The sequence below is a fragment of the Etheostoma cragini genome, chromosome 20, assembly GCF_013103735.1.
Source record: "Etheostoma cragini isolate CJK2018 chromosome 20, CSU_Ecrag_1.0, whole genome shotgun sequence".
In the NCBI taxonomy this organism is placed as follows: domain Eukaryota; kingdom Metazoa; phylum Chordata; class Actinopteri; order Perciformes; family Percidae; genus Etheostoma; species Etheostoma cragini.
In genome coordinates, this window is record NC_048426.1 from 2,046,001 (window position 1) to 2,058,595 (window position 12,595).

General features: G+C 41.0%; 1 protein-coding gene across 1 annotated transcript in view; it reads left to right on the forward strand.

Moving 5' to 3' along the window:
* Window positions 1-11,015, forward strand: part of exoc3l4 (exocyst complex component 3-like 4) — a 24,553-nt gene extending 13,538 nt beyond the window's left edge. The window contains exons 8-12 of the mRNA XM_034859126.1: window positions 2,063-2,207; window positions 5,342-5,464; window positions 6,117-6,269; window positions 7,239-7,360; window positions 10,396-11,015. Of these exons, the coding sequence (XP_034715017.1) occupies window positions 2,063-2,207; window positions 5,342-5,464; window positions 6,117-6,269; window positions 7,239-7,360; window positions 10,396-10,615 (763 nt within the window). The 3' untranslated portion in view covers window positions 10,616-11,015. The remainder of the gene's footprint in view (window positions 1-2,062; window positions 2,208-5,341; window positions 5,465-6,116; window positions 6,270-7,238; window positions 7,361-10,395) is intronic.
* The last annotated feature ends 1,580 nt before the right edge of the window (window positions 11,016-12,595 follow it).

Consider the following 12,595-nt stretch of genomic DNA (forward strand, 5'->3'; position numbering starts at 1 on the left):
TTCCTTCAGTGAGGACTTTCTTTTTTAGAAGGGCAGGAGCACAACTGTTTACACATTAAGAGACTTTAGGGTGTTCAATCTGAAGTGCAGCTGGTTTAGAAGCATGCTAAACCACCAGAGTAGAAGCTTCTGGGTTGTTTTGTAGTTTAGTTTCCATGTCTTTTAACAATTTTATGATTAATGATGGTATCTTTGTTTCTGTAGCCTCATAAACAAACCCATGCAGAAAACCAGGCGTTAAAAGCCCACCAGTTCTGGTTCAGGCTCGGAGAGACAGAAAGGCATGCAGACGTGTGGAGGATTCATCTCTGATCTATTTTAGGGTTTTCTGGGAGATTCCCAGCACCCGTGCTCGCGTTTTTTATGAGATCCAAGCATGAGTCTTTTCTAAGAGCGACAGACCACATTCTGTTGAAAGGCTCCGGGTTGTTTAGGAGACTGTCTCTTTAACGTGAAAAGCAGAGGCTCCGTGAGGGTGCCAAGGGAAAGTGTGCCAGTTGTGGAGAGAATGCTGCCCCACGTGATTTCGGGGAATCAGGGCTGCGATTGAGAAACTCTGCTGGGTTAAATGGGGGGAAAGCGAAAGCACTCAGAATTGGCGGGGTGATACTCTAAACCGTCCCAGATGCCTTTCCCCTCACAAAAGAAGCAGATGGGGCTTTGCTACGGGTTGTTTAAGGACATTCATGCAAGTCAAGAACACGTATGAATATGGGGTTCATATGTCTCTCAGGTTTTAGAAGTAAAGGTGTCCCTCCCCTAGGCCTTAGTCCTGTATTCCATGACAATAACAACAACAAAAACGCCCCTGGATTGAGGCGTTTTAATCGATGTTTTTAACTTTTTCCTACTTTTTTCATCCCTTTTGAGGCTTTTTTTTCAAAGTTTTTCTCTCTTTTTTGACGTTTTCAACACAACGTAACACTAACTTATTAACTTTATTTACAGTTTTACAGTTATTTTGGGAATTTATGGTCAATAAACCTCATTTATAGGAAATCATACCTAATGTTTGAGTTAGAAAAGCAGAAATTAGGAATTATTTAGGCTAAAATTGAAGGAATGGATGTTGATGGATAATCACAGACTGAAATATGTCAACTTTTACTCAATACTATTTCAAAACACTTTATTTTAAGTGTTTATTTTATTTTATCTTATCCTAGTGCGGTGGTTCCCAACCTATGGCTATGGCCCTTCCAAAGGGTCACCAGATAAATCTGAGGGGTCATGAGATGATTAATGGGAAGAGGATAGAAGACAAAACAAAGTGCTGATTCACAAATTTGTATTTACATTCCTGGACTTTTCTCTAATATTTGGATACCTCTTTGAGCATTGAAGTTATTTCAGCAAATCCTCCGAACAATACCACTACCTCCTAATACGAGCCACAGGAGTGTTTTCTGACCTCAAATCTACACCACAGAATGTAACGGTCATGATTTTGAACCTGTGTATGACCTGAAGTGGTTGCAGTTTGGTTATGTTTAAAATTACTTAGTTAAGTTTAGAAAAAGATGGCGTCCTGGGTGAAAAATCAGACATTACTTTACTTGCCGACACATGACGCTGAACTGGATGTACAGTTGCTCCGTTTGTTCCGTAAAGATTAACATGTTTCTTTTCAAGAAACAACAAACCCTTGTGTTGTCTTCCTGTCAAACTTTTCAAAACCACTTCAATTCTTTTCTCCAAATGCTATAAAACTGAATAAGACACCCCAAAATTAATGAAAGTAAAGATTTGTACTTGCCAAAGAGCATTGGGTTAAATCAATGTTATTTTGGGTAATTACAATTGGGTAATTAAAAATAACATAGATATAGGAAAACAGGTCAATTTGACCCGAGGACAACATGAGGGTTAAGGAAGAGAACAGTCTCAAAGTACAATATTTCACAGGTAAATCTAGTGACGTTAAAGTAGAGTGGAGTAACATGGAAATACTGTGTTGCATTACAAGTGTAACTGCACTAACAGTAAAGCAGATATACTTCACCAGAGCAGTATTTTACATTATTTACTAGAGTCAATTACGGTGTTATAAGCTCAGTCAGTGATGCCGTTTGTCCTCTTGCAGGCAGCACATGGACGGGTACCAGGACACCTGTCCCAAAGAGGTGGAAGGCTTCAGGAAAGAGGCCAAGTGGCTGATTATCAGGCTCATGCAGGTGCTGGAGGACCAGTACAAAGACGACGTCAAGGTACAATTTACTGGTGCATTTACAGTAATGTTGATTAATGTACACTGTCCCTGTCAAATAAAATTATTATTATTAATCACACGCAATTATTTGAAGCGAAAGTTCAAACCCAGTTCTGCTTTTTTTCTTCATTTCCTCACTCTGAGAGCTGCCGTTTTCTGTTGTGGTTTCTAAAAGACGAATTGAAAGAAGAAATACAGTGGGTACGGAAAGTATTCAGAACCCTTTACATTTCTCACTCTTCGTTTCATTGCAGCCATCCAAAAATCAAAAAGTTCATTTTATTTCTGAATCCCGATTGGCATAAAAAAACAGAAATGTGAACTTTTTTGCAAATTTATTAAAAAAGAAAATCTGAACTATCACATGGTCATAAGTATTCAGACCCGTTGCTCAGAGCTGAGTAGAAGCACCCTTTTGAGCTTCTACAGCTTTGAGTCTTCTTGGGAATGATGCAACAAGTTTTTCTACACCTGGATTTGGGGATCCTCTGCCGTTCTTCCTCCAGATCCTCTCCAGTTCCGTCAGGTTGGATGGTGAACGTTGGTGGACAGCCATCTTCAGGGCTCTCCAGAGATGCTCAATTGGGTTTAGGTCGGGGCTCTGGCTGGGCCAGTCCAGAATGGTCCCAGAACTGTTCCGAAGCCACTCCTTCGTTTTTTAAGCTGTGCGCTTGTCTTGTCGGAAGGTGGACCTTCGGCCCAGTCTGAGGTCCTGAGCACTCTGGATGAGGTTTTCTTCCAGGATCTCTCTGTACTTGGCCGCATTCATCTTTCCTTCAATTGCAACCAGTCGTCCTGTCCCTGCAGCTGAGCCCCCCCCCCCCCCCCCCCCCCCCCCCCCCCCCCCCCCCCCCCCCCCCCCCCCCCCCCCCCCCCCCCCCCCCCCCCCCACCCCCAGCATGATGCTGCCACCAGCATGTTTCCCTGTTGGGATTGTATTGGGCAGGTCATTGGCAGTGCCTGGTTTTCTCCAGACATACTGCTTAGTCTTAATGGCATATAGGTCAATCTTGGTTTCATCAGACCAGAGAATCTAATTTCTCATAGTCTGGGAGTCCTTCACGTGTTTTTTGGCAAACTCCATGCAGGCTTTCATATGTCTTGCACTGAAGAGAGGCTTCCGTTGGGCCACTCTGCCATAAAGCCCCGACTGGTGAAGGGCTGCAGTGGTAGTCGACTATGTGGAACTTTCTCCCATCTCCCTACTGCATCTCTAGAGCTCAGCCACAGTGATCTTTGGGTTCTTCTTACTTCTCCCACAATGGCTCAGTTTGGCTGGACGACCAGGTCTAGGAAGAGTTCTGGTCGTCCCAAACCTCTACCATTTGAGGATTATGGAGGCCACCACGCTCCTAGGAACCTTGAGTGGTGGAGAAATTGTTTTGTAACCTTGACCAGATCTGTGCCTCACCACAATTCTGTCTTTGAGCTCCTTGGGCAGTTCCTTCGACCTCAGGATTCTCATTTGCTCTGCTGTGCACTGCGAGCTGTAAGGTCTTCTATGGACAGGTGTGTGCCTTTCCTAATCAAGTCCAATCAGTTTTATTAAACACAGCGGGACTCAAGTGAAGGAGTAAAACCATCTCAAGGAGGATCAGAAGAAATGGACAGCATGTGAGTTAAATATGAGTGTCACAGCAAAGGGTCTGAATACTTATGACCATGTGATATAAAGGGGTCTGAATACTTTCTGTACCCAATGTACTCCTTTCCTGAACCTCAGCAGAGATGCTTTCGATCAGATCACTTCTCATAAATGATGAAGTGATTTAGTGCAGGGATGTGAAAACAGGATGTACAAAATGCAAAATACCAATCTAAGATGTCTAATCTAAAAGACAACAGGTCATTTGTCACTTTCTAAAAGGTCAGCAGGACATGTTTTTTTTTCATATATTTGGTCTTTCATACATATTTGCTCTTTGCAAACACCTTGAACTACAAAATTTCCCCTTCATGTGATTTCCTGTTGAACTTGGTTTTTCGTTCAGAACTCAAGACAAAAAGAGTTTAGATGCAAAACACAATAGAAAATGATAGTTTTTTCTTATTACATTGTTTTTGTGATTGTTAGGAGCCAAAATCACGATCAAAATTCTATAAATTGCACGGCCCTACATCCCACTACTTCCACTTGTATTTCTGAGTCATTCACACAACCACAAGGTCATTTTAACTGTTCTAACAACAGCCTTTAGCTGCTAAAAGCCCCGCTCTGTCCACCAGCTTGTCTGGTTGCTGTTTGCTGCTAAGCAGGTAGACTACATTATGTTTTTACAGTTTTTACGTTTTTTGCTGGGAGGCGGAGTGCACCATATGCAAAGCTAGCGCATATGTTTCAGTGTCTAATAAAGGTGCTGGAGATCTCAAAGCTCACATGGACACAGCAAATCTGATCTTATCACATTGAAAAGGTTTTAAGAGATATTTAGGTGAAGCTGGATTTTGAAGCTGACACAGAATAGGTCACATTATTTCACATGTATTTATTTATTAGAAAAGAGAGCTATTATTGTGTCCATGTTTCATTTTATTACGTCAGTTATTTTTACACCATTGAGGCAAAGCCGAGAGGAGCCGCAGATTCATTGTCATTCTGCCAAGAGGGCGTCAGGTTAGATTAAGATTAGATTAAGATTCCTTTATCAGTCCCTCAAGGTTGAAATTACAATTTACACTCTGTTGTTATTACACACAGGCTTGAATTACACACACATGCTCAGTACCTATGCATGCACTAAATAGAGAGATGTCAGAGTGGGGGGGCTGCCCATGGAAAGGGCGCTCCGAGCAGTTTGGGATTTGTTCACCAGGAGGTGAACAGGCACCCCTCCAGCTACCAGTCCACCGCCATACTCTGGTCCGTATGGGGACTTGAACCATCGACCCTCCGGTTCTCCAACCGGACTGAGCTACTACCACCCCAGAAAATATTGAGATGTGTCGTTCTAAAGGGCAGTTACAGTGCAAATGATGTATTATGTCACTAAATTTGGGGAATTTGATCAAATCTGCTCATATCAGAGACACTTTTATCTATAAGCCTTGATGACATTCGTCAAACCTGTGGAAATGTAAACCGTAAAAGCATTATACCTCATTTCTTTCCCCTACTTTGAACCTGCTTTCCAGCCGTACCTGAGGAGAATGATGACGAGGAAGTGGCTCACCGATGACGAAGACTTTAAGCAGCTCTACAGTCGGACGGAGCTGCTTTCTGAACACTGCGCTCTGATGAGGCAACCGCACGTCCAGGTACGGGGGGGGAGGAGATGGACTGGAAGAAGGCATCAGGGGAATTTCCAACATTAACCAACCACTTTATTATCTTAATGTACCAGGGTAACATTTTGAATAACAGGAACAACTCCCACCTCTTCATAATGATCGCCTCCCGGCCAACATGCCAGATACAACACAATAAAGTTCCCAGTCAGGGTTTTTAATGGCATTCATCCCTTTGATTAGAAAAACCCCCACGTGCATGGAACCGGGAACAAATGGGCCTACAAATTGTTACAACTGCTGTAATGAGAGCAAGAGATGCAGAAAATCTGTTAAAATAAATATTTGTACACTCATTTGTAATCCCTGTGGAAATCTGGAGAGGAAATCCTTATTTCTTTTATACTGACCCTCTTGGAAGTTCCATTTGAGCTAATTTAGACACCATTGTTTTCAGCCGGATGCTGCGACAGCAGAGCGTGAAAGCGAGAAGGAATAAATACTGAAGGCTGGCACCCATGAATAGGTGGAAATGGAGGTGTTGATGATCTGAATGCGGCTGGTCATGTGATAGACAAATAAAGACCCCCACGCTTGCATGTCCCATTTTTCCTGTCTGCCTTTCCTGTGTAATTCTGCCACATCACTCCCGCTCTGTGTGTTCCTGTTTCCCTGGCGACAGGAGTTGGCGAGCCGACTGCACTACCACGTGGTGAGGGAGTACGTCGGCCAGCTGATGAAGAACAACTACTCGTGCAAGAACCGGAAACACGAGAAGGCGGCGAGCAAGATCCGTGCGCAGTGGGGACGACTCCGAAATCTATTTGAGGACATGGTAATAAAGTCTTCAACTTCCCTTCTGACATCAACAGCATCTCCTCTGTTACCTGGCGACAGTATGATATTCAAGTCCCGTTCAAGAAAAGAAGTGCATGTCTTGATAATACTCTAGCAATCTTACTCAGCATACTTAAAAGCCCTTTTCCCCTGTTCAGTTCGGACTTTAAGGACAGTTATAAGGAAAAACTCCTAGAAGGGGAGCCTGTAACTTCCCATACTTGTATGAAGGATGTAGATCCGTAGATGACCAGAACCTGTCCAAGAACAGCCTTATAAAAAGGAATATACCAGTGGTTAAGTCAGAATGAGTTTTTCCACATACAGGGAATCTGACTTTAGCTTTTTGTTGCTCTCAAAGGAAATATGAACATAAAACTTTGACTACTATATGACACATACTGTACGTATTCATACACATACGTAAATACACACATTTAAACAAACTGCTCTATGAGGATCCTAACAGTAAGACAATAGGGCAATGCAAATGCGCCGTAATAAATAAAGAATTATTATATAACAGGTTGCTTACCAACAGTGTTTATGCAGTGTTTATTTGAGAGATATTTGCACGTTTAAGTCATGTGTTTAAACATAAAGGGTTAAATATATACTTCAGGTTACTTCAGGTAAAGGTGGACAATTGCAATTGGCTTAAGTGACAAAGCACAAGCATCACCAAATCCCACTTTGTTTTATATAGTTAACTTACAGTTAACTCTGTAAATATTGCACAAATCCACACTCCTTATATTTCTTTATTTTTTATATTTTTACTCAGAATTTACATACGTCTGTATTTACCACCATCTTTATTTATATTCCTGTTGCCCTTTGTGCAACGCGTGCAACTGTAACACAGAATTTCCCTTCAGGGATTAAAAAAGTATTTCCGAGTCTGATTCTGATTAAAACACATTTAAACTTACATTTGTAAATGTTTTGTTGTTTATTTCTCTGGTAGAAGTCGACTCACGAGTGGCTCTATGCTGTAGGAGATGACCTGAGCAACATCATCATACAGAAAAACAAGACAGACATAAAGAATCATCTGCAGCCTTTAGTGGAGCATTACCCCGACTTCAGGTAAGCATTTCTAACTCGCTCAAACCTTCTGTAGTAATAAACCAGGCTCACCAGCAGAATTCACTGCAGAAAGCCTTAAAAATCACACAGTTTTTCCATATGCTAAAGGCAGTTACTGTCTCCTAATTAACCAGACACCCATTGCTTTAGCCCTGAATTATCAGTGATTGGGTATTTTTTTGCACATGTAGTGGCTGAAACTGTGGCCTTCACTAGTGCTGTCAGTCTTCCTATTTAATACTATTCAAATTTAATGTATTTGTTTAAATATTCAAATAATACTTGATATTTATGCATAATGTAAATATGATAACATTTCATGTTGGCCCTGTTCTAATTAGGGGCTGAGCCCCCCTAAAGGTCTGATCCTAGAATCCCCCCTGCGTCTACTTCATACTGTACTCCCCAACGACTCAGAGGGGAATGTTGTAATGTTTACTGAACTTTTCATGTAACTAGAGCTTTTGCTTTATTGCTTCAGGCTTGTTTCTGCAACAGCTCATTGAGTTTCGGATACCATAAAAACTAATGAGGAAATATTTTCCTTTGACATTGACAATTGACATTAAACGAGATCGCTGCAGTCGGCAGCAGAGAAACAAGCTACAATGGAAGTTAAGGACAATTGTCCAACTTGTATTGGGGACGTCAGGTCACCCTATGCTAGAACGGCCTTGATAACTAAGCCAACCTGTACTGCCACTACTATTTAATGATTTATAAGCAACCTGTTTCTTGCAGATAGTCACATTACTGAGAATACAGCTGTTAGAAGGTAATATATGAAGTCAAGGCTAACTCTGACAGTTGTAGGGCAGCTATAACATTAACTTTAGCTGTTATGACGCTCCCAGCTAAGCAAACTCTGACAGCTGTAGGGCAGCTAATATTAACTTTAGCCATTACTATGACGCTCCCAGCTAAGCTAAGTCTGACAGCTGTAGGGCAGCTAACATTAACTTTAGCCGTTACTATGACGCTCCCAGCTAAGCTAAGTCTGACAGCTGTAGGGCAGCTAACATTAACTTTAGCTGTTACTATGATGCTTCCAGCTAAGCTAACTCTGACAGCTGTAGGGCAGCTAACATTAACTTTAGCTGTTACTATGACTCTTCCAGCTAAGCTAACTTTGACAGCTGTAGGGCAGCTAAAATTAACTAGCTGTTACTGTGATGCTTCCAGCTGTCTCTGTCACTCCCAAGGGGGTAAGCCTCACCGGGAAAGAGCTTCTAATAGACTTCACTGGTCTCCGTCCAGAGCAACGGGATCTTTTGGTCCATTTCTTTAACTTTCTAACTGCAAATCTGCAATCGACTCACATTGGGGAGTGACAGTCTCCATGAAGCTCCCAGCTAAACATCTGTAACTCATGACGCAGTGAGGAAACCAGAACGAGCTAACTAATGATAACGTGAGCATTTTGGCTCGGTGGTTGCTGATTTTAAAGTCATGTTAAAACTATTCCCCATCCTTCCTCCGAAAGTACAGTGTTTATTAGAGTTATTACAGGTAAAAAGTACGATATTTGAAATGTACAGTATCCCTCTGAGATGTAGTGAAGTAAAAGTACAATATACCACAAAATGGAAATACTCAAGTAAAGCCCAGGGACCTCAAAATGTACTATACTTAAGTACTGGTTGCTTAAGTAAATTTACTATGTTACATTCCCCCTCGGGTTCAAACACAAAACAAATAATACATGTTTATCTCAGGGCATGTTCTCTCAGATGGTATAGCATGATATAAACCTTCATTAAGGCTTTGTTAATAAAAATTTGACAAAATTAAGACAAATTAAAGTGAAGATATGAGGGGGAGTGGACATGATATTACCACTGTGCAACATGTGAGAGGAAACAGGATTTGGTCTATTATCTGTAGTTTAAAGATATTTATGTTGAACTTCCAGTAGCTTCATGAGTAGTCTAGATATCGATGACGTTCCCCATTTTTAGGATTGTTAAGGGGCCGTATTGATCCAGCAGTTTGTGTGCTCAGCTCATAGCACGCCAAGGTCATGCAATCATTGGAGGGTTTTCCTGTCGCAATACCAGTCAGTTACCTATAAACTAGGCAGGTTTGTTAAAGTGAAGCAGGCATAGAGGTTACCAGAGGGCTGCAAGTAATCTGTGTGTGTGTGTTGAAAAGCAGCGGTTATGTTGCCGCAAAAAACACAGAGTGATGAAATTTAACAAACGTCCTGATTTTAACATAAAAAGCGCTGTTTCCCCTTCATGTAATGGAGGAATATTTTTTTTGATATTTTTGGGGGATTTTTATGGCCTTTGTTGACATGACAGCTAACACACAGGAAAGAGGAGGGACAATTTGCAACAAAGGACCGTGGGTCGGATTCAAACCTGCGGCCGCTGCCAAGGACTCTGCATGCCCAAGATAGACAGATGAATGAGGAAGTGATGGTGAAATAATTAGGGAAATGACAAATGAAATGAAGCGGAAAGTACCTTTACTTAAATATTAACCAAAAAACAGAGAGCAGAGACCATTTGGCTTGCCTTCAGTTTTCACTTTAAACCCCAGCAGTCACAAGAAAGCTCCAGTCTAAACACAGACCTCAGTGCTAGAACTTTAACCCCAAGAAACAAGAAAGTTCAAATGGAAAACTTTTTTAACCTTGACACTCAAACCAAGCAGGCAAATGAAAGTGTAAAAGTCGACCTGAGATTCATTCAGGTGATTTCTTTTCACGGCTGGGATTGTTGACTGGGAAGTTATTTCATTTGTTTATAATGTTAAAACATACATGTTGATTTTTTCCCTTATTTCACATACTTAGTATACATAGGTAAACAGTGGGTTTGTACTACTTGCTCTAATGGGACAGAGAAGGAAAGGCTAAGTTCTGTGTAACTTTAGCTGCTGTTATCACAAAGACAGAGAAGACAGACCATGAATGTCTTAAGTCGGCGACTGCATACCGCCACAGCGGATGCAGAGACGGATGCATTTACATTTTTTTACATTTACAAAATTGTGCTGATAAGTTGTGTTTTCCTCTTCTCCCCCTGCAGCAGGAAGCACCTGGTTGCTGTCCTGTACTTCAGAGGTCTAGTGAGGGGACGCGAACACCAGCTCATTCTCCAGCGGCTCACCGAGCTCAAAAACAAACTGGGCAGCGTCGGAGTGGACAAGAGCCGAGTTTTATTCGGTGACATGCAGGTCACCGTCAACACAGACTGCTTCTCCAATATGCCTTTCTCCTGCCTCAACTTCCTGATGCCCAACAACTAATGCAGCGTGGAGGACGAGTGGCTGAGAGGAGGGAAGCTCAAAGCTCCAGAGACGAAAAAGTTACCGTTTTTTAAGCTGCTTGACACAAATGAAGGTCCTTGCTCTAAAACACAGCCATCTAAACTCAATTAAACTGCATATGCATATATTTTCTTGGGCAAATACTTCCCAATTTACCCATCACTACATCGTTGACAGTAGATTCATATATAATTCAACCTTGTACGCAATTCACAGACTTGTATATGATTAAAAAGGATGATGTCTTTCAAATGTAGAACTTGTTCTGAGCACACATTGCTGGTCATCTGTGTGATATCATCTCTCTCTCTCTCTCTTTCACCCGCCTTCTGAAAGCTGCTCACATTGTTCGCCTTCTTCTAAAATGTTAGAAACACTTCAAAACCAGAAAACGCTCCATTGTTTCTGAGACCAGGAAAGTCAGCAAGTTTTACTCTGATATTCTGTGAAATAGACCAGTTTCCAACGTGTGACATCCTTTTGCAACGTTTTGTGTTCCCAGTGTGAACGCTAACCCAACCAAATGAAAAATGTAACAGCGTTGCAACTTCAACCTTGAATCGTACGGAGACTACCAAACTTATATAGAGAGGCAAAGTCCCCTTCCTTCCACTACTCCACCATGGGACCTTATTTTGGAAAAATATGGACGTAAGCAGTGAGGGACAAATCATTTTCAGATTATTTTTGGGGCATTTTTTCCCCTTTATTAAATAGTGACAGTGGATAGAGTGGAAAAGTGGGAGAGAGATTTTGACTCTCAAATGCATCGCGATTCTCTGCAGAATGATTTAATGCTCATTTCTGATAAGTTAATAATCCATTATTAAAAAAAAAAATGAGTTGTGTTGATTTTGATTTAAAAGTTACTGTTTTTGGACATGTACAAATCAAAAACATAGTGACTGAAAGAGGACGGGATAATGGACAACAAAGAGTTTAGACAGGAGTGCAGAAAAAACACACTAAAATGGCCAAAAGGAGAAAAAAAATGTTGTTTATACATACACATGTACATGGTCTAATAAGACATGCATAAATACTGACAAATACTGCAGATGTCAAAAGCTAACAACCTCAGATGTTTGTGTATATGTTATGAAATCACGCATGGTAATGTACATAAAAAAATTGTGACATCGATAATCGGTTTAGAATTGAATCGTTGGCCTCGGAATTGAATCGAACTGTGAGGTGCTTTGTTGTTGGCTGTGTTGGACCTTGGTTTGAGTTGAAAGTATCAGATCAACTGGTAAAAACTGTGGAAAACTCTTGGTATGTGTTGTGTGCTGAACCTTCAATGGTGCATGGTACCAGACTGTACGGGACATTTAACATGCACAAGCACTCCAAATTGTCTTCATATGGCTTTAATATGAGGAGTTTCTGTAGTGAAATATGTGCTTCTATTGTCTAAGCTTTCTTTGCACATTGTATCTATTCATTTAATTATAAATCTGTTGTCTTGTGTTTGTGAATAGTTTATGTCAATATGATTGTTGTGAGAGACAGGTGGAGAGTTGAGTATCTCAGGATCAGGGATTTTAAACTGTTTGTGACCTGTGTTGTGTATGCTTAGGTACCAAGGTTCTTATGAATTTAAATATGTAATGCTTCTGTTGATTGATGATTATTCCATCAGTGTAAAAGAAGGCCGAATGGATTGGAGTGAAGAGACAACCTTGAAATCATTTAATGTTTTTTTTTAAAAATAAAACCACAGGAAACACATTTAGCCTCGTGACTCTCCCACGACTCCGTCTGCATGTTTAAAACCCAGATAGACAGCAAAGAAGTTTTTCAACCCTCAAACGTAACATTAACGACTTTAACATTTTTTACGTCAATGGTCGAATGTAAAATCTTGAAATGTTGGCCATCTGTGGATTTACTTTAAAGCTGTGTACAAATTTCTCCCATTTAGCGGGGAAGTTGTATATGACAACCAACTGAATATTA